The sequence below is a fragment of the Columba livia genome, chromosome 7, assembly GCF_036013475.1.
Source record: "Columba livia isolate bColLiv1 breed racing homer chromosome 7, bColLiv1.pat.W.v2, whole genome shotgun sequence".
Taxonomy (NCBI): domain Eukaryota; kingdom Metazoa; phylum Chordata; class Aves; order Columbiformes; family Columbidae; genus Columba; species Columba livia.
Genome location: NC_088608.1, coordinates 34,108,154 through 34,130,935, shown reverse-complemented (window position 1 = coordinate 34,130,935; position 22,782 = coordinate 34,108,154). Strand labels below are relative to the sequence as shown.

Below are 22,782 nucleotides of genomic sequence, written 5' to 3'. Positions count from 1 at the left end.
TAATAAAAATATCAATATAGTTCATAGGTTTTTTTCTTTATGAATGTTATTAAGAAGCTATTCCCAGGCAAACAGCAGATGACGCTTAGAAAATATGTGTAAATAATCTATTAATAATGCACTCTTCAATAATAAATAATCTATTAATGATGAACTCTGCTGTGTCTTCGCCTACAAAATATCCCAACAGCTTCTGCACCAGGTAGTTGGCATCACAGCCAATAAAGACAGGAGTAGGTCGACTGCAATAGAAACATTACTTTCATAGAGATTATTTCTGTAATGAAGAATGGTAGTGAGGAAGTGCAGGAAATAATATCTAAAGGCAACTTTGCATCTTAATAAGATGATTTTCAAAGGCTTTCACATGTTGTCTACATAGCTCCACAAGCAAAATAAGAGTTTGTGTCTTCTATATGCTGTCTTAAGTGAATACTCACAGAAGGAAACCCTACGTCATGGTTAATTGTAGTATTTCACCATCTGCAATTCCTTATACAAATGAAGAGGAAAAAGGTTATTTTTTTGCCAGAAATATTTCTCTCAGCCTTTTTTTTTCTTCCACAGCCTTTGGAGGAGATGTTCTCGTTACATATCATCAGGTCCCATAATTTGTCATAATGCTACTCAATGGCTCGTCTAAAAAGTGTAAAGGGACGCTGTCAAGGTTGTTAGGTGCAAAGTTTAACCTACAACACTTTTGAAAAAAAGAAGAAAAGATTGACATAAACTGTCCCCCAGAGCCCGAACAGAGCCAGAATAAAATCCAAAATGATTTTCTGAGCGATGCAGGAGCCAGCGCATTGGTCTCTTTGAGTCTCTGCTTGTGAAAATTGTTCTGTGCTTTGGTCCTGCTTGTAGGAGGACATTGAATATACAAGAAACTTAACTCCACGGTGCGTTAAGAGGAAAAGGTTCTTGTTCATTCCAGTTATCCTTCTGGAGCGAAGTAGGTCGCGGAGACCCTGCAAGGTACAGAAGGGTTTTGTCATTTCAAGGACTATGCCACGTTCAACATCTAGGAATTGTCACCTCCTAGCTCTTAGTCCCTAGCAGGTACTCATTTTTCAGAGCATTGTAGGTCTCTCCTAACACATCAACCAATGTAGTATGCTGAAACCTGAGATTTTGATGAACAAATCTGAAATGAATATATATATAATCCCCTTTTTTTGCTTTTAAAAAGCTTCAGGGAAAGAAGAGATGGAGATTTTTATCTGCAAGTAAAAGGTACTGCCAGATGCCATGCAGCCTCTGGAATGGTAACACAAGTCCAGCCACTTTTGCAAGGGGGTGGGAGGAATGGACTAGGTTGAAATGAGAGCTCTGGAAATGCTGAGAGATTTACTAGGAAAATTTCCCTTTAAATCCCTGTTTGTATCTCAGCTGTATGTCTCTGGGGACAGGTTTCATTATTTCCCTTCCTCGTTTTGGCTGAAACTGCTTTCCAGTCAGGTCTACACTAGATCAGTCAGTAGGGTGAGGTTCTCCTGTTTCCCAGTTATACTAAACCAAGAGCTTAAATCAATTACTCATGATTTTTCAGTACAACCAGTGTATTCCCATTGCAGGCAGGAAAAGCCGACTGTATTGCTTACAGGATTTTTAAGGATTTTGTATCTTCTCGGTGATGTTATGTCTTACCTGGGGAAAATGTGTTTTTATCACTCTGGAGGGAACCCAGCAGATCAGTGGCTGGTTGGCAGCTCTGATTTTTTCATGAGCAGGCTTTGTATTACCTGTGATAGCCCCTTACTTTTGCTTCGTTTTTCATGCTTAGTGTCTTTACCAAACCCATTTGATCTTGCCCACCAAGCAAGCAGTCCTTAGCTTGTGCGCACATGCAGATATGCCCAATAAAAGAATCTGCTAGTCCACCAACCTTTATTGTATTTGATTGCACAGTGTTTTGACAGTAATCTCATACTATTATGTGTTGTGGTTTTTCTGTGCCTTCAGTTACTGCAACTACCTACATGTTAACTCCATGTGGAAGGGTGAGAGGCTCTGCTTTCTTTTACAGAGCTGATTGATGGGTTAGAAGAATACAGCAGGGTCATGCTAATACCTTACGAGGCCTGGGAGTTGCGGAGTAAATAATTAAATGTCATTAGTCCCACTCCACCTGGGCAATAAGGGTTGTGCTTGAACTTGAGATTTGTACAGCACAGAACAAGCCTGATTCTTCTGCCTTGACCAAGCACAGAGTAGTTCTCTTAATTCATACATATATATATATGTACACAAACTCAAAGCTTTTAACAGGCTTGTTTTCTATAACCATGAGCAATGATGAGAGAATTTGTGTGGGAGGAGAGGTTAAACATAATTATGTGAATAATTTGAAAATGTTTAGGAAAGATTAAGTGCAAAAGACCTGTGGTTCTCCACTCAAAAGGATGCTTGTATTTTAAAAAGCTTTATGATTAGCAGTGGAAAGAGGAGGAAACAATTTAAAAAGTGTCAGTGGGAAGGATAGTGAAGGTGATGGCAATGAATATGAGTGAGTAGATAGAAAATATGAATTGTTGATAAAGGAAATTAAAGATATTGGAAAGAATTCATGCTCTGTAGTATGTGAGGTCTGTCTATAAGGTGATGAAAGAGGAATTTCTTAAATTTATCAGCAACAAATAAATTCTAGCCATGATATGATTCTAATGCTTGACAGAAGTCTAAAATAATTAATCCTGATTTCAAAAGAAAAAGCAAGAAAGTTTCTGTCATTGGGGAAAAATCAGGATTCATCTTACCTTAAATTTGTCCTTCTTCTAAACAGTTATGCAACAGGTAAACGTCATCTATGGTGTTTATTTTATTTACATCTGCACAACTGGATTAGCTGTGGTCAGAAGTACTACGAAGTTGATTTAAGAGCTTTCTAATCAACTGTCATATAATTTTGAAGGGATCTTGTAGCACTGGGAATGTTTCAGAGAGCTGGAAAAAATTAACGTTACGCTTGTAGCTGAAAATAGCGAAGTGATCCTGAAGAATCTATGTATTATTTAACCTCAGATTGATCCTGTGCAAAATATTGGGAAAGCCAATATGTGTTATGGTCAGAAAATAATTTTCATTGGTAGAGTAACAGAGTTGTTTAAATCTCTTGTGGGAGATTGTTAACTGATGAAAAGCTGTTTATTTTATGTTTAAGTTTCTAACAGCAAAATGAGATAGGGAAGTAAGTTGTCATCTTAAAACCATTATGTTATGTGAAACTACTTTTAAGTCTAATGGGATTCGGTTGGGGTCTTAGTTAATCATTTGCAAGGTGTGAGCTATAGCAAAGTATGTGTGCGTTGCATGCATATAAAAATTTTTGGTTTGTCACTTTGTTCAATTGGCAAAACTGGAATGCTTTTATTCTTCCTGTGCATGTTTTTCTTTCATTAAGCTGGTTTTCCTCATTAAATAGAAGTAAAAGTATTTTTTTTTTTTAATATGAAAAATTAAAACTTTGGGGTGCAAACTTGAAAAGTAATGCAAGAGTAGGTGAACTCAGGGAAGCCCAGCACGTGGAGGGCTTTGCTGTTTTTGAAAGATGGGCTTGATAAAACACGTTTGACTTCCGCAGGAAGTAGGATGATACCAATACAACCAATAAGATAAAGCTAATCTTCATGGACAGCTTATAAACATAAAGGTCCATTCATTTCTCAAGGAGTCGGGGGAAATCCAGTCTCATACTGCCTCAAAAGCAGCCACATCTCTCTCTCCCATCTGAGGGGAAAATGGGATTTGCAGAACACAGCAGGCGATGTGATATTACGCGACAACAGAACAGCCTTGACAGCTCTGTGTGATGCTGCAGTTTGGATTTTGCCATCAAGAAAAATCTATAAACTGTACTGAGCTTTCTGAAATCATTAATGCCTTAGTTGTATTGATGATTTCATTTCTGCGCTAGAGGAGTGTGGCCAATCTACCAAGCTGCAAGCTGCGGCTTCCCATTTTTATGATACTCCTCCTCGTTCTTGCCATGCTCTCCTTCCCCCCACCGAAAAAAAAAAATCCATTGCGTAAATTGATTTGGGGATCAGCCTTGATAAAATACCAGCATTCAGCCCCTCGCAACAGCGTGGCTGTATTGTTAGCTGTTCTTGATTATTTGGCTGCTCCGGCAGAAGCTGCCACATCAGAGTTGGAGGTGTGCAGAGATTAACTGGTGTCTGTCCAACCATTTGTCAAACAAATAACAGTGCCAGTAGAGTGAAATACTATAAATCTTTTTTGTCCAGGATTGAAACCTTTTATCAGTTGTGTCACTTTCATTATTCAATAAGCGATTAGTAACAGCCATTGTCATTTAGCCATTTAGTAGTTAACAACTCTGAGCTTGGGCTAGTAAGGAAGCCTTTGACACTGGCATTTGATGTAAATGCAAGATTTAATGTTTATCTTTCCAGGCAAAATGCAGTTGTTATTCAGTGTTTTACTGCAAGATGAAAGGCAGCACAACTTAGACGTGAGTCTTTTAATTTGTTGAGCTTCCCAGTTTTGCTTTACCACGCAGCTGTGTGGTGTTTGTGTATGCCCTGACAAAATGTGCAGTATTTTAAATATGCAAATATAAAATTGCATCCTACTTTTCCCAACATCTTCATTCTAAAGCTAATCACAGCATCTCCCCGGGGATTTTCTGCAACTGCAGCTTTTGAAAAAAGTTAAATTACAGGAATGATAACCTTCATATATGAAGAGCAGCTGCAGAAGTTAACCCTGATCTTGTTGGATTTTTTCAAAACAGTTTCTGGGCAGATGTTGGGTCATAGCACATCAAGAATGTCTTCAATTTATGATTTTTACATTTTTCACTGGTTAGGTTCAAATGAACAACTTTCAGTAGATATGAGAAGCCTCATCCGATACAAATATAGAGAACAGTAGCTTCCTGCATGTGAAGCCCTCTGAAATCCAGATGCAATCTATGGAGAAGAGACAAAATGTTGAATCCCCTGTTGGAAAGAATGTTTCTATTCCCACCATAGGTTTAAAATGGAAGAGTCTTAGTACTTTCTCTGTAGGAAGAGATTGGAGTTAAGAACCCCTGCCCAAACAGACAGAGATCTTCAGGCTCTGTTGCAGGTCACTGTAGTAACCATTCATTGAGAAGCGAGTTTTGGAAGTTAAGTTGGTTAATCCATAAACTACTTATGAAAGGTCCATAGTTCTTTGTCCCATTGCCCTTTTTGAGCTGGGAGCTTTGAGCTAGCTATTTAATTTGGCAGGCTTTGTGGAGTCCTAAAATGCGAATTAATAGATTTACTGCTAGCACACCTGAGTGCAGTTGTTGTGGGTGTGCTGCTAGATAGGAACTACTTAATTCATAGCTCCAGCAAACATTCTGTGCCTCAGGTTGTCCTCTGTGCAGCATAAGACCCAACATCTGTGGGTCTGTTTTCTAATGGAGCAGGGGAATAGAATCATTTTGGTTGGAAAAGACCTTTAAGATCATAAAGTCCAGCCGGTAACCCAGCACTGCCAAGTCCACCACTAACCCGTGTTGCTAAGAACCTCATCTACATGTCTGTTAAAACCCCTTCAGGGATGGTGACTCCACCACTGCCCTGGTCAGCCTGTTCCAATGCCCGATAACCCTTTCTTGGGAAGAAATTGTTCCTCATATCCAATCTAAACCTCCCCTGGTGCAACTTGAGGCTATTTCCTCTTGTCCTGTCACTTTGCCTGGAAGAAGACACCAACCCCCTTCATGCTACAACCTCCTGTCAGGTAGTTGTAGAGAGCGAGGTCTATGCAAGGTTCAGCACTAATTTGTTTTCTCCTCCATTTTTGGTTTGACAGTCAGGCTATCTTTCCTTTCTTTGCTCTATTATTTACATATTTACAGTTGAGCATGCAGAAAGCACCTGGAATAGATTCTTCAGTATCTTCTGATGCCTCTGTGGAGGATTACATGCTGAAAGTCTCCTCCTAATGGTGTCAGTGCATGTAGAAGCTCAGGCAGAAGGGGAGATGGCGACCTTCCTGTTTCAGCATGAACGTTCGGGTTTATAGAGGAATAATTCTTATAGCTGGCTTAGTATTTTGTAGGAAAAGTCCTTGACACAATAAATCTCTCCAACTAGAATCTCTCCAGTGAGGAATCCCTATACTAACGTGGGAAGTTGCACCACAAGCAGGGGTAACGTGCTAAACTATTGAACACCAAATACCGGCAGATTGTCTCATGCTTATTTTTACAAGTGAGGAAAATTAACAAAGAATTCGTGTTACATGTAGCTCCAGTGGATAGTGCTGTGTCTGCTCACATATGGACGTGATTCCCCAAGAACAAACAAAAGAGGTTTGTGCGTGCGTGCTCCTCAGCCATGCCCGTCACCGCTCACCGTGCTGGAGGGCAAACTGCTAATGAGCCTGGATCATGGGGTGGCATTTTGCAGAGGGTGGAAACACTTCAGTTAAGCCCATTTATAATGCACCATATGGATAGCCCTTTCTAAAATGATAGCAAAAGGTGTTGTTTGGCATGACTTGAACTTGCTTGTGCCGTTGAGGGAACTTTAGATCTTCTAGCGAAGTTATCTTGCCTGTGCTCTATGGTTTTGCTAACGATCCTTAGGAGCTGATATGGACAGCAGTTGCTTTAGCAGAAGAGGAAACTACTTGTGAAATCTTACGGAGCTGTGCTTTTTATTTTTATTTGCATAGTGTGAGCTTACATTTCACAGTAGTGTGGATGGTATGGATTAAACACTAAAAAAATGGGGGTGGTAGGAATGAAATTCTGATTTTTATTCAATTTCATAATTGTTTTAGATTTCAAAGTAAGATGGAACTAACAAAGTGACTCTAATGCCTAATGTAGCATTATGCTATCTTAAAAGAACTTCTGTAGATGACGTATATGCCACCTGTGATAACAATGAGGGTCATGGAAAGTGTTCTTTAGCATCTTACGATCATTTTCTTAAATTCTGAACAAAATTAATCCAAGGTGAGCAATATATCCAGGTCTTCGGAAAAGCTAACTCTTCATCACCTATGTCTACAAAAAAAATCTCAAGGAAATGAGAACTGTAAGAATTACGTGAATATTGATGTTCCCAGGTGCCTGTTTACTGGCTCAGCTTTGGTTTCTTTCTTGTGAGGTACCTTGATAGAAGTTGCTGTGAAACACTTTGATCATGGAGAGAGCACCTTCCCATCCTACTTTGTACATAAATATGTTTTACCTTCAAACAAGTTACGGCTTTTCCGCCACATGAGAAAAAAAAAAAATGTGCTCTTTTTTGCTTTAATTCAGCCCAACAGTACTACTTTATTGTAGTGTATTTTATTTGTAGTTAGTAGTATTTTGACTCTGACATCTAATATACATTGGAAGAGGAATTTTGTGAAAAAGCAGTGGCCAAATACTTGTCTGCGTGGAGTGTATCTTTTAAAAGTGAGCAGTGAGAATATAATCCTTTGAGCAGAAACAGCAATTTCTGTTGTTTCGTAACTGTTTTCTTGACAGTAATTGCTCGTGCTAGCCACAAAATGTGGCTGTTTTTTGTTCAAAGAGAGAAGGATACAGAACAATACGACTTCGGTTAATGGATTTAAACGCTCCTTGTTTATCAGTGTATAATGGGCAAGGTTGTCGTCTCCGTATCCATAGATGAAACTGATGGTCGGAAACAGGAATAAATCCAGCATGCCATGAAAGCAGTGGTTCTCCATGGGGTAAGCAAGGAAGCGTTGTCTTCTGTCACTGAGTCAGTGCTGTGTCTAAACAGCAGAAAGAAGGTAGGATGGTGGCAATAACACACGTCCCCCATACATCCCGGTCTTGCTCCTCTCTTTTATGTCTCAGATGCTTCCCTCACACTCTTGCTTCCTCTTCAACCATACTGTGCAATGTTTTTTCCTGCTTTCCTTAGAAATACATTGGGTTGTTTTTAATGGTGGTGCTTTTTACATGATACAATGGCAGCCTTGCCAGTCAGGATCTCAAAAGCCAAGTGGTTTTGATGTCACATCAAAAAGAGGTTGTTGACGGAATTCCAGCCAGGTGTAGCGGCGTGAAAAAGTCTTGGTTGGTGTCCCTTTTGAGTTGAGAAGGGTGGATTCCTTGCCATGTCTGGTTTTGAGAGTGACATCCCAGGTGGTGGTGACACTTGAGCTCCAATGATACTAATTACAAGCGTGAGACTGATCTTGAAATCAAGATGTTGATTAGATAATTGAATAGGAATTCAAATATCTTTGAAATTCCAGGGGGCCCAATATCATGTATCAAATCTAATTGTGTAGAAAAAGAAAATTCATGTGATAAAAGGAGTGTAATAGCAGTAGTTCATATTTAGCATTTGATGCTAAGATAAAATGAAACAAACAGCTTTTCCATAAGTGCTTTGTTACTAAACCAAAAATAAGCCAACACGCACTGTACAGTTGCTTAGCTTCTGGATAGCTCTGGCAATTTATACATAATGATGCTAAGTTATTTTTCTCATATTTCCAGTTGTAAAAGACACGATAAAAACAATGGAACAGAGTCGAAAGGCCTGCTTACATACTATTTCATGTATCTGGAGCAGATTCGTATGCACAATAAATATTAAAATGTAATCAAGATAAGTATGCAATTTTTAATAAGCACATTTTGGGTGTTTTTTACACTTGAATTACTAAAGTGGGGACAGTTGGGGTTTACAGAAAATTGTGATGAGGCATTAAAAGTGAAAAAAATCCATGATGATGTTGACAAATCACATTTTGTCAGGGAAATACATTGTTTACCTCTGCAGGGGTTTTTTTGTTTTGGCCTGATTTTTTTTTTTTTAGTACAAATGTGTACGAAAAAATGGAGGTAGGGTGACAAACTGATTCTCTAATTCCATAATAACTCAGCCTTGTGAAGTCAACCCAATTGGAGAAACTAACCTTAGAAATTGGTCGATCAAATGCTACAAGCAAAGTACTTGTTTTCCAGTATTGAAGCTGGTGGTCTAGTGATCACAGCCAAGCAATTATGGCCCTGTTAGATAGCATGAGTAGTAGTCATTAAATAATTATACCTTTGATTAGCTGCTTTAACTGTTCGTTGCCTTTGAAATATGATAGTATAATTTAAAGCTTTTATTAAAAGACAATTTTTCTAGGTGGTTGAAAAGGATTTTTGTGTGTGTATAAAAGACCCATAATTTTCTGCTTCAGATAATGAAAAACTGAGAAAAATGTTTCCAATTAACATTTACTTTTGTCGATTTGAATCTTGTATGTTTATAGTGTATTGGAAATACACTGAAATAGTTTAGCGGGTCCTCTACCGACTGCAGAAGTTTCAGAGGAGAAATGTTACAGGAAAAAAATAAATTAAAAACATTTTTCAGAAATGTTTAATTAAAGTTAATTTTTCCCTTGTCATGAGTAAAAGTATGAATGTGTTTTCATTTTTTTCCTTCATTTGAAATGTTCAAAGCTGAATTGAAGCCAAACGTAATTAACTATTAATATGATTTGAAGTATTACTTTTATAGTGTTTTGTGAGTTTAAAATAGAGCACTTGAAAGGATTTCAGTTTCAGAGAGAAGATTTTTTATTTTTTTTTTTTTTTTAATCAGAAGTAAAGTTTTATTTGGTTTGGGTTAGCAGATTTTTTAACTCAGCACTTCTAGTAATTTTCTTTTATGCCCAGCAGCTTGTTTTTCTGAGTATTCTAGTGAGGATTATTAAGGGCTGCTATCATCAAATGTTTACGGAGTAAGTGGCAGTGATTAGATCTTCTGTATTTTAGCTCCGTTTTTTTGGTCTGTTGGCACATATATCCTATTAACACCAGTGCACTGAACAGAAGTGTTTGGAAACTTTAGAGTCACGTTAAAGTGTTCAAAGGTGGTTTCCTTTGGGAATTCGGTTTAATAGATTTGCTGTATTCATTTTTTTATGCACTATGGAAAAGTAGTGTATATGTTTATAAGATCCTTATTTATAAGATCCTTGCATTTTGTGCTTGGGTTTGTTTTAAAAAAATCAGTGTTGGTCAGATATAGAAACACAATGTATCCAGATTATTTTACTTTTGTCATGTATTATATAATCATGATAATTTTTTAACCCTTTTTGAGGAATTTTTGTCATTAATGCTTCCACATAGGGTAAAATAGTTAGTGTCAAACCCCTTCACCATCAAAGAAAGAAGTTTACATGGTGTAAGAATCTCAGGGGTTGCATTTTAATGTAATAGTTTCAAGCCTCTTATGGAAGAGTGTGGTCCTGTCAGGCAAATCACTGCTCTGCTGACCAAGAAGAAGGAAGAATCCCCAATCTGCCATTTTAGAGCCCCGGATGAAGCCACGTGTGATGCAGAGTGAGTTGAACAAGAGCAGGAGGAGGTTCTGAGGGCAGAATCCTTTCCCCGTGGAGTGAGAACTACATGATCCCAGAGTTTATCCTTAAATACCCCTCCGATGCTCTAGATCCTATATTCCACTATTTTTCTAGGTAGATGTTACACAGGTATTATATGAAAAATGTTCCCCTGGCTCAAGCCGTGGAAGCAGGTTTTTCCTCATATATCTTCTCGGTCTTTTAATTGTTGCACAATAACAATAAATAAACAAACGTCCTTAGGTGAATGGACAGCGTTATTTATTTTGCACAGATTACGAGATGTTCTGAGAAGTGAGTGGCACACAACTCCATCCCCAGCCCCCTTCCTCCAGCGTAGGTGAAAAGATCCTATTATTTCTGATAATTGATGCTGAGGGCTGTGGCGTGCCTCATTTAATCAGCACTGTTCAGCACACTCCAGGGATGTAATTCATGCACACTTTAACATCCAACATGGCTGACAAGGCTTGGACACACAACCTAACAGCTACATCATTTTTTAATCAGCTATCTGAGGACTATTTATCTAATCAGCAAAGAACTCTGTCATATAAAGACCAGAGGTGACATTAACACGTCTTGTAGTTTTGCAGTGTGACAGTGGAGGAAGATTTTTAGGGTGAGACTGTAGATACTAAGACTCTCCTAACAATAAAAGCGTTATTTCTGCTTATGAAAGTGTATAAAGAACTGAATTTGAGCAATTTGAAGGAGGTTAATCTGGTGTTTTGTTGAGTATAGTATCTTAAGCATCCTTAGTGCATTTCACATGTGTCAAACAGAGGTATCCTCAGATCACACATGGGTAAGTGTGCTTCCTAAAAACATCTCTTGCTTTAGGAAATAATAGTAGGTGATCATAGTGGTGGTACACATATGTACTACTAACTTAACTAATCACAACTAGATAGGAAAAATAGATTCATTAACACAGAATAAACAGCGTCCTGTTAAAGAAAGCAAACACAGAAATTCTGTCTGCAAGGAGTTGGTCACAGATGTAAAGTTATTGCCTGAACAAATACAAAGATACATGGTAATTGGGAGTGATTAATTTTATTTGATTCCCAGTTACTCCATATCTTAACAAAAAACTATACTAAAGCCTAGTTTTCTTCTTCATATACCAACTTACCTATTCTCACCCTAAGATATACACATTTAAAACATGTAAGCAAGCTTATTTTACATACAGCACGTTTGTTAAATTAGTATAAGTTTTGCTTATAAAGTAGAGTATTCAAAAACATCAGCCAATGGAGGCTTGCCCATGTGTGCAGTTACAGCTGGATGTCCTTCCAGAACTTCAGCTGAAATTGTAGGACATTGCCACCATTTTATCATCGCACCTTACTGGAATGGACAGAGACCTAACCTGTAATCATCTGCTGCTAGATTTAGGTATCTCCTATTCTGATTCAGTTTTTAGTGCCCTCTTTAAATGTTGTTTGGATGTTCAGACTTTTACAGCCATTAAATAACCTGTATAGCTTCTACTCCCACGCTCTTACGTACTCTACCAGCCACAAATCCTCTCTCCATTTGTGATGGCCAGTCTGTAGCATTTCTTCTCATCAAACCACGAGTGTCCTAAGTTGTGTTTCATTTAAGCCATTTGTTATGATTCTTCCTAGGAAACCCACAGTAGTAAACGCTTCTGACCCTTCCAGGCTTGTATGGATTTTTAAAGGTCCAGGATGTAGGTCTGGAAGCCGTATGGTTCTCATGTGGTTGGTGAAACAGAAGGACAGATTGGTGGGAGTAGCATATTTGAAAAATAAACAAGCAGAAAACATTTGAAATAAACAAACAAAAAACAAACAAACAAAAAAGAAGTGGGAGCCTCAGTTACCTGAACTCCAAGAGAGATCAAAGTGTATTTTCTGGACAGGTCCTAGTTCAGTGCAGGGTTTGTGGGTGCTGCACGCCAGGCTCAACTCCTGACGCCAGGACACATCTGTCCTGGCCCAGGCTTCTCTGAATTGTTGAGGCAAAATTAAGGCCATGGGCTCTATGTGGGAAATCTTTATTCTTGTGGTGGTTTTTTATTAGTTTGTTTGTTTTCTCGTAAGTAGTCATAAGTGAGGTTTGAGTGAACAATAGCAAGGCTTTTGTCTCGCATTCTTGGACCGAGCTGGACCATTTTTGTTAGTGTTCTGATGGAGAGGTAGCAAGGTACAATTCTGAGCTTCCACCTTCCAGATATCCCTGAAACACAAAGGTGGGATTAAAAATGTAAAAGTTGCAAGAGCATCTTGTATAAGTAAAGTAGGAGGAGTGAAGGAGGGAAACAGGAGGGCTTGTGGAGAGGCTGTGGTTATGTGCCCACGATAATCCATTCAATGGGAAAGGAAACAGGCTTATCTAGTCCTCCCTCCTGGATGCAGGAACTGCAGAATTTTACCACAGCAGAAGTTTGCAATTGCTCACATCATTCATTTACCATAAAAATTATGAGGAAATTTAGGATGACCAAAAAAAAAAAAAGGCAGTTTAGACAGCACTCTAGTGCTAGAGTTAGGTTATGGTTGAACTCGATGATCCTGAGGGTCTCTTCCAACCGAAATGACTCTTTGATTCTGTGATTCTATTACTTAATTAAACAAGCAAGTGACCGCTTGTTTGTCAGGCATTTGCAAACCCAGGAATTACTTTTTTCCAAACACCGAGTGGCATTGTCAGGCACTGCAGGTGATGTTTTGATGGAAGAAGGGAATGATTTTCAAATTTCTACATTACTGAGAGGGGTAAATTCACTCCACAGGCTGGTGCATGACTTTCTAGGGCTGAGATGACATGCCTAGACAGCATGTGGTTCTCTCACAGAATAGGGAGATTTTCAGCTATCTGCTGAATATTTTTCCGGACTGAGCAATTGTTGACCTCTGTCCTACCTAAGGAGTAGCTCTTGCAATAAAAAAAATAATATAGACATGGCCTGTTGTAACATTTGACAGAGTTATATAGAAGCGCATCATTCTTTCCTCCTAACAAATCAATCTGATGGGTACATCTGAACAAGGTACCCAGTACATATGCGCCGTATGAGTGATGCATCCCATCATAGATGACACAGTTGAAAGCAGCTTCCTCACAAGAACTCAAGAAATCACTTTAACACTTCATCTTAAAAAAAAATCTCAGGCTCCAAGAGTTAAAAGTTTTCATGGTTGGGTTCACTGTGATTTCTTCCCGTGGTTGCTACCGGGACGAATGGCTTGGACGATGTCTTACATTGAGTTGAAGGTTGCAACGATTCCAGCATTGTTTTGCAGGGTTGTTAAAAGCCAAGCTCTCTGCCATTGGGTGACAGATAATGACTTCTTGTGCTGGTCCAGACTGAGTGTTAGGATGCACAAATTAATTTGCCTGGCGAAGGTAGGAGTTTAATCTTGGCAATCTAAATTTCTGGAGTTAATGAGCTTAGATAAGAGCAGAAAGTGTGCTGCTACGCTCTGTCTACATGCTGGTCAGGATGTGGGGACTGCTTTGATTGCTGCGAGGCATTGTTTTTCTGTCAGCAGTGAAGCCAGAGATCAGGGCAAGTGTCAAAGTTAATAAAAGATTTTCTTGAAACATTATTAAAATACATTAGTCATTCAGATTGTGGTAGCACAACATACTAGGCAGAATACTAGTTGCTGCTTCAGTACAAACTAAATTAAATACCCAGAGTCTTCTGGGAAATAGTTAATTTCATTCCAGATGTTTGATGTTTGAGAGAGGTGTTTGTCTGGGTTTTTCTAGTATCTCTAGTTAGAGACGCTGCTTTAGTGACTTTTTTGAAAAAAAAAAGGCTTCCAGAAAATACTTCAAATCAGTCTGCCTTAAAGATCTTTCTAATTAGAGAGCTTTGTTTGATAGGAGATAAGCAATTAAGTATTTCTTATAGCTTTTTATTGGGAACTAGTTGGGGTTTAAGTGTGTATATTCTGTATATGTATATATAGATACATAAATCCGGAGTTGGCAACAGGAGCTTTTGTTGAATTAAGTTTTGAACCTGCAGTGAAGCCAGACCAAAAAGACTAAATATCCTGGGATAAAAGTCAAGGACAAACCAGACAAATAATGACCTTCAGTGCTCGTTAAAAGTCTTGTTGGTAGGCAACAAAAATGTATAGATGGTGTGTAATTTCGAAGGCAGGCAGGGTATGATGGCCGGGCTGGGCCCTGGTGTTCACACAAACATCAATCACCCGGTGGAGGCTGCACTTGGCGCTGCCCAAACCCTGCTGCTGATAATGTTATTGAATCCTCACAGGCCGCCGAGCACCACAAGGAAGCAGGCAGGAGCCTAATCGATGCTAAAGGATGCACTCGGATGTCTCAGGACCTCAGCATCACTGGGAAAAAGTCCATTTGTTTAAAGAGAAAAAAAAGCATGACACTTAACACATTAAAATGGATTATTTCATCAATAGGTTAATAGAAAACCAGGCTGCGAGTTCACTTCCTGCTCATACGGCTGTGCTCTAACGTGCCATTAATGTGTGAAAAATGAAAAGGGACTGGGAAAGGGTCTTTGTGTACTGGAGACCATCTTCCCTTTCTGAAGGGTGCCGGATCTTGATTTTTGTCTATTTATATGTAAATGTTTTTCAGGAAAAACAAGTTTCTGCTGGGAAATTGTGCCTCTCTAGGTGCTGGGACTTGTGAAATGGGTCTTGAAACTGAAGAATTTTTTTCATATTGAAGGATGCACTAAATGAAGATACTTTCAGACTTGATGAACTTCACTTTTTAGATAGATCTAACTTAGCCTTCCAGATAACATTATGTATTTTCATTTCAGCGAGATGCATTCTAAAGGGTGTCACTCAGACATCCAGTCCTTCTTTTCGGTATATAGCGTTAAAGCCTGCAGATGGCTTTACTAAAACCGTATATAGCTTAGCAGTCTAGGGTGTTTAGACATTTCTCTTCCAGCCTTAGCTGTTTAACTGAAAATCGAGCTTTTTGCTAAAGATTGGAATGACTTCACTGTTCCTTTTCTGTCGAGACAGCCGTTTGGTCTGGGTTTCGCGGGGCATTAAAAAAGTTCTCTCATAACTATAGGAAGAAAATTTTAGAATGGTTGTATCACAATACTTGCTATGTTATGCAATGTTTGTGTTATCTTAAAGGGTGAGGAGCATCTGTGGTGGGGGCAAGAATGGTTTTACTCCAGATTTACCGTATTAGTTTCTTCATAGCAGACTGAGCTGAATGGGAGTGGAAGACTCTTCCATTGTCAAACATGCCTTAGAAGTTGATCATGATGTAACTGATGCTGTCCTTTTTAGAAACCTTAACCCAAACTCAAAGCTCTCCACTATCTGTGGGCAGGAGGGATGGGTGATCTGCTGAGAAAGGCAGCTCAGGAGGAGGTCTGGATACTCTTCCACTTGTCACTGACCCCAGTGATCTCTTCCCTGCTCCTGTAAACCAGATTTTACGAAGTAGTTGCATGCCAAGCAATGCTGCATCCCTATTTCTTGACTAGGTAAGCTGGTGCGGTGACTGGAAAACCCACAGAGGTACCACTTCCAGCAGATATGCACTTCCCTCCTCCCATGTGGGGATGTCCCTGGGTGAAGAAGAGGGGACACCTCTGCTCTTTCAGTCGCCGTTGGGTACCAGCAGTGCTGTGGCGTGCTTGGATGTTTCATACAGTTCCTGTCTGATGGATCTTAGGCTAAACATATCGTTGATTGAACATACTTCTCACATGGTGAATTCGGTCTTGAGGCAAAACATGTCGATTTTAAATAACGTGAAAAAGTTCTTGCTCCTAATGAGCACATGAATGGAGAGCTTTTGAGCAGTATTTTTCTGCTAATTGTAAAAAGGCAGCTGGGAAGTCAGAGAATCTCAAAGTTTGGTGCAATTCTAATGAAGCAAGTGTATTGTCTTTTCTATAAAGAATATACATATATTTTTTTGCTTTCCAAATAAACACTTTTGCCGTGCTTTGCCTGGTGGAGGAAGGGAGGACCACAGATATGAATGTCTATTCCACACTTTTCAAAATAGTTACATAATGCCTCTCAGCCCAATGCTAGAAATAACATGCTTTTTTGTTATGAGGATTTGCATCATCACCTCAGCTTTTAAAGGTGATGATGTAAAAAGGTGTTTTAAAGGTGAACTACAGGCACTGAGGGATCAATACAGTCTTTTTGAGCAAAATGAGCTCTTGTCTGGCTGTGTTTTGTTATTAATTAAGTCCCATTTTACAGTAGCTGTTTTGTCTAGTCGTGTAACCTCTGTACAAATACTTCTTGCATTTTTTTACTTCTACTGGTCTGTTTTTGTCTATTCCAATAGCAGATCCATTTAATCTTGTCAAATCGTGTCATGTTGTAGAGACTTAAAGAATCGCTCTCGATAAGGGGCTTTCCGTATCGTCCGTGGATTGGAGAGGCTGTATAGTCCTGTGTGCATTTTCTGTGTGTAGCTCTTCACGTGTTAACAGGCTTGTGCTTGTATTTTACTTCACATGCTATTTTGATGTTTCTTTTCTCCCCCTTTTCATTTATTTTTTCCTCCTTTTTCTTTATTTTTATTCTCTTTTGTTTTTTTTTTCTCTTCCCCTTCTGCTCTCTGGATGCAGCCAAACGCAAAGCTTGGAAACTAAACCGTGTTGGTAGCCTGCGAAATATATACAGCAGCAGCAGCACCAACACCGAAGGTAACAAACCCACCCGTTTTAGATGAACACCTCCTCTCTTACCCCTTTTTTCAACCCGCTTTTCCAAAAATCTCCTTCCTTGCACCTCTCCCTTACCCAGTGTGGGCATGGAAATCAAATTTGCCCAAAGCATGCGTGCTTTCATCTCGTGTTTGCAGAGTCATTCCAGTTGGTCTTTTCATCTTTTTGTTTGTGCGTTTTATTTTACCATTCATGTTCCTTTCAGCTTACTTAAATTTTGACCTTTCCCTCTAGTCGTGAAGTGGTGATGTTTAAATTACTTCAGGAACCCATTTTCTTCTTTTATTTATTTTTATATATATATATTTTCCCTTTCTACATGTGGGCACTCAATGTAATATTTCCCAAGTTATTACAGTTTTTAAAAGTGTTAGTATCAGGTGTAATGATCTGTAGCCAAATACAATAGTGTGCCGTGACATTTAAGTAACAGTCTTAATTTGTTTTGTGCAAGCCTTCTCCATAATGCTCTTTGCAGCTCTAATCCAAAGGCGAGACAGTGCCGGGTCATTTGCATGTGCTACTCTTGCTTGTAAATTCTGTATATTGTTGTATTTCTAAAGGTCACCCGGTGCCAAAGTTCACAAATTGACTTACATTGCTTTTTTTCCACCGAAGACAGCCGTCATGGCTTTTGTATAATAGCACATTGAATTTTATTTCCCCCCTCCCCGTTCATTTGAACAACACAATTATAAACTTCCTTCTTTTTTTTTTTTTTTTATTATTACAAATGTGAAAGGTCAGAATTACTTGGAAGCCAGGCAAGGAGAGAAAAAAATACACCTCTGCTACCATCTCCAACAGCATGTAAGAGGGATGGTGTAAGAAATAGGGAATGCAAAATAGGTCACAACTCAGTAATCTCGGTATAAGGGAGGGGGATTTTTTTTTCTTCACTTAAGTGCGAACCAAATGGGTCAAGTAATCGCAAGCGCATGCCCTAACACTAATTGACTTATTTTGGAATGATTATAACTGTAATATTTTTCTTAATGTCACTGTTTTCTGGGCTGTTGATTTTAGTGATTGCCAAGCAGTGGCATTAAATCTCTTGTAAATTTTAAATTGCATGCTATTTCTGTAAACAAGTCCCTCTGTTCACATCCTGATCATTAACCTTTGGTGATTTATATCACCATCCTTTTTTTGCACAATTATGGCTGTATTGCTGTCGGATGCCTTGCTCTCGCTGCCAAACAAAGTGTACGTAGGAAACGAAAGTGTGATTGTAATGCAGCTTGTTAAGGAAGCTTTTTTATTAATTATAATTTTGTCTTATTTCTCAGTTGAAATGTAAAATTATTACCTTTCAGAGGAATAGTTGTAAAACTGTCTCTTTTGATCCTTTTGTTATCTTTTCGAGTATGAAATGAGAAAATAGGAAATAAGAGAAAATGATTGTTGGACATTAGCACGTTTGGGGTTTTTTTTCCAATATAATAGGAAAATAACTAGACACGTTTTAATGATTTGTAATTTTGTATTTATTTGCTGTTTTTCACCTCCCAGCCAGATTTTTCTTCTAATCAGTGTGTGGGCACATTTGTTGTTACAGGTTTAGTGCTTGAGAAGCTTGTGATTTTATATCTACCTGTTATTAAATTGCAACAGGGAAACAAGTATAAAGAATTCCCTTGTGTTTTACAGATCGAGATTTAATTTTTCTAGGCCCTATCTATTTTGAAGAATCTTTTTATCTTACTAATCAAACTAAGTTATCAAAGGCACCTTGGATAAGCATATGCGAACAAGATAGCCATGGTCCAAAGAGTTTTGAGATATATCATCAAAAAGAAATTCTGAAATTTGGCAAATGTATCTTTTTTTTGGAAGTATTATCCCACCTAAAAACTGAATGTTCAATGTTCTTCATAGTTTTGCATCTTTGAGCTGGTACCTTAAGCCTTTGTGTGAAAGCTGGGATGGTGAGACATGCAAATGTTGAGTTAATGAGCACTGTAAGTATTAAAAGCCACATGTTTAGATAATTATGCCTTCAAAAAGGAGAAGAGTGATAGGAAATGACAGTCCGGAATAACAAATCTGCTTTGGTGTTTAGTGCATGCTTGCTCAATTGCACTTACACCTTTTTACAGACCAAAACTATTCCCATCATGTACAGTTCCATTTTTGAAAGCTTGATCTAGAAAGTATGCTTTCCAATCATTTTTAATGCCAGCCCTATTATTTTTAGGTATTCTGTAGGCTTCCAGGTAGCAAAATCTATGATTGAGATGAAGAGATCTGCAGATGTTTTGTACATGCTTGGCAGAAGCAGGTGTAGGGACAGTCCTCAGCGTGGTGGGTCTCTCATGCTTACACAGAGTCACCTCTTGCTGTACATCGTACAAAGCTGAGAGTCCTCCCTGAGTGTGGCTCCTCTCTCTTGGCTATTTGATAGCAAAAAGATTACATTTGCCGCTGGTCTGTCCTGTCCTGGTCCCAGAGGAGCGAGGAAGGGCAGGTTTCTCACAGAGGTGCCTGGGTGCGAGATCACAGCTGAAGGACACAGGGCAGAGAAAAGCAGGGCATCGTACAGCTCTGTCCTCCCTTCTTCCTTCATCAGTTTCATATGTTTGCATGAAATTTCACTTTCGTTCAATTTGCAGTTTGCCTAAAACTCTTCGTTTTCAGATTTGGGGGTTTATTCTATAGGGAACCGCTGACAGATGAAAAAGTCCCTTCTGTTTCTTATTGCAGGCAGCCAGGCTTTAATCAACCCTTTGATTCTCTATGGGGAAAGTATGTGATATGAGTGTGTTACACTTAAAACAGACCCCACTCTGGTTTTAAGAAAAGCTGGAGTACCTTGTACCTGCTATTATAGCAATGTTACTAAAATACAGAATTATTTTTCCTATATAAGCAGATTTTGCAGCAGAGGGGAAAGAAATATTGTTACGAAGTTAAATGGCTGTGCTCTGCGTGCTATGGTTTAACACGCATAAAGATATTAAATCCTCATTTTTCCACTCTTCAAGTTACATATGTGACATGTTAAACAGTCCTGCATCAGAGTTGCCAGGCTCTCATGGAAAACTTTTCTTCTGCATATTCTGCATGTTCATTAGCTCCCAAACTTCCTTTTTTAAACAAGTTAGTGATGCCTTTGGTGCCGTGGTGCTGTGCCTGTGCAGAAAGTTCACTGTTGCTCACCACGGCAGATGGAGAGGGAAGCTGTTCGGAGCACCTGAGGTGAGCTCTGCCCAATACACTGGGCTTTGCAACGCCTCTTGGTTAAGCAAGCTCTGCAGCTTTGAAACACGTGTAATTTTAAAAGTAAACCGCAGCCTTGAAATGTGTTAGGAAACACCTAATGCAAGTGTAGACTTTTATACTATGTGAACAGCATTTAAAAATTACTTCATGGATTTTTCAAACCACGTCTTGGCATCCAAATAAAACAAATACATATGGTGGGGGGCGCTTAGTCCCTTGAGCTAGAAACCCGCCTTTCATCACCAGTTTGTCACTCACGTGTAGCGATATAAAGCAGCACCACTGAAAAATTCTTCCAGTGGAACGCAACCTTTATCAAGAGCTGTGGGCAACCGATAGCAGAGCTATACTGTCCTGATAGGGTTGATTTTCAAAACTAATTAGATTTAGACACTGGGTTTGGAAAGGGGAGAGAAGTATTAGCATAGTCATGCCCAGTGGGACATGGCACAAATATTTCCTTAATTGAGGCTGCTAATAAACATACTTATCTTCCAACTTACAGGGATAATTTACACCAAGTGGCAGAAGGTAATGATAGTTAACATTATACAGTACGTAAATAACATGTGCCTTTGTTGTAAACAAATTGTATATTGTAAACATCTAACGTTGATTGCTAGGGCACCTCGGCAGTTTTTCATTCTCATCCTTTTGACAAGATGAAGGGTTATTAAGGAAGGGTGCTTGAGCAGAAGCGATTTTTGAGAGAGGGAGGAGGGCATGATAAAAAGGGAGTTTAAATAGGTCTCAGTGTTACTTGAGGAAGGCTTGGTTGGGTTTCGAGCTGTAACCTCAGCTCTTGAAGTTGCTTCACAGGTGTTTGAAATGGGCCATTGAGAATCTTTTGGTTCTGCACTTGACGACTTGTTTCTGGAAAGTGTTTCCTGTGCAAGAGGCATCATCCGCCAGATGTGCACAGTGAGTTACTGTCAATTAGCAGCAGCACCAGGATCATCTGATGAAAACTCCATTGCACAAAGATGCAAATGCACACTCTGGCATCTAGTGAAAGAGGTTGGTTGGAAGCCAGAAGATGCAGTTTTATTTCTAATTCTTTCAAAATACTCATGTATGCCTATGAAAAATGCAGTAAGCCTGGCAAGGCTTTGTTTTATACCCTTGGGAAAATATAACTATTTTTTGTTTAAAAGCAAACTTTTGTGATGGATATAATTTCTGACCATAGAATGCCTGGTGGAAAAGGGCCCTTGTCTTCTGTTAATGTCAAACTGTGTTTGTGGTTACCCACCACTGGTGCAAGGTGTCAGTGTCGATTTATGCAGTTCTTAATATTGAGAATAAAAGATGTGGGAAGCGGAAATTGCAAAAAAACCTGATATATGCACACCATTTTAAATGGCTCCTACAAGACACCAGAGGCATAACTGTTTCTGGACATGTGTTTTCCCTACATTTTAGTCCACTTAATTGAGTTCTCTGGAACAAGTTACAGACTAATTGTATCCTGTCGCTATTTTCAGTGTAGTTTTCCGAATCTGATCTCTGTTACATACAATAAACAAAGGCATTGGTATGGGAATGCAGTGAGACCATGCCTAAATGTTTGTTTTTCCTTGCACAATCCTTTGCTTCTAAGAAATCTTATATCTTGTTTTCCATAAGTGGGTGGGCTGTAGCAGCGTCTGTCTTCTGGCAGAGCAAAATAAATCTTAACTTGAGTTAAATGCAGTAACTTTACCATGAAAAGATTATGGTGAAAACAATATGTGCAGCATAAACAGCAGTACTGTGTCGCTTCTGGGAAGTGGTGTGTAGGTTATGGTGGTGTGGTGGTTTTCCTAAAATCCAAGGATTGCATGCCCACTGCCACTGGTCCTCTGAAAAAAAAAATCGCTTGAGCTTTAGGTTCTGTATCGTCCTAACCTTATAGTTTCAGCTCATTTCCCATCCGAGCCACCCCTTACACTTAAATATGTGTGTATATATATATACATATACACACCAACCAAACAACAACGAAATTGTAGACATCTCCTGTTGATGGTAACTTCCAAATGGAGATCAGTTGCAGCTGGTTCTTCACACTTTAACCCTTTGTCTGCTGGCTTTCCAGGAAATAATTGATGACTGATTGGCCCATTAACCTTTTTTTTTAGAAAAAAAGTTTGATAGCCTGGACCTGTGTAATGAGGAGGGATTCCTAGTGAAATCAGGTTGATGGCTGAGTTGCTTGCCCCTGAGGATGCAAAATTAGCCCCGCGGGACCTCGTCTGCATAGAAACTGGACACAATTAGCGTAATATCCGGTGTTATTAATGTAGTTTGGAGTAATTGGGCAGGTTGATTTCGACAGGTTGATGGTGCTAAAATACTATTATAGTGGACCTTTCTATGAATAACTGTTAAACGTGGAAAACTGTTTAATAAAATTTTGTGATTGGGCTCACAGGGATTTAAATAGCACAACCTATAATTTTACTGAAGAGTAAAACTGAACAATTTCATTATGCTGCCAGGATCGTCCTGTCCGTGTGTGTGGTGGTTAAGGGTGTGTGTGTTCG

At 39.0% G+C, this 22,782-nt stretch overlaps 1 protein-coding gene across 19 annotated transcripts in view; it reads left to right on the top strand.

Moving 5' to 3' along the window:
- The window catches only part of AGAP1 (ArfGAP with GTPase domain, ankyrin repeat and PH domain 1), a 370,539-nt gene that overhangs the window by 292,067 nt on the left and 55,690 nt on the right, over window positions 1–22,782 (top strand). For 12 of the 19 annotated variants that reach the window (XM_065069196.1, XM_065069193.1, XM_065069192.1 and 9 more), the window contains one exon: window positions 16,937–17,014. The exons of the other annotated variants lie outside the window; for them this stretch is intronic. In XM_065069196.1, coding sequence (XP_064925268.1) covers window positions 16,937–17,014 — 78 coding nt within the window. The remainder of the gene's footprint in view (window positions 1–16,936; window positions 17,015–22,782) is intronic. 19 annotated transcript variants of the gene reach the window in all.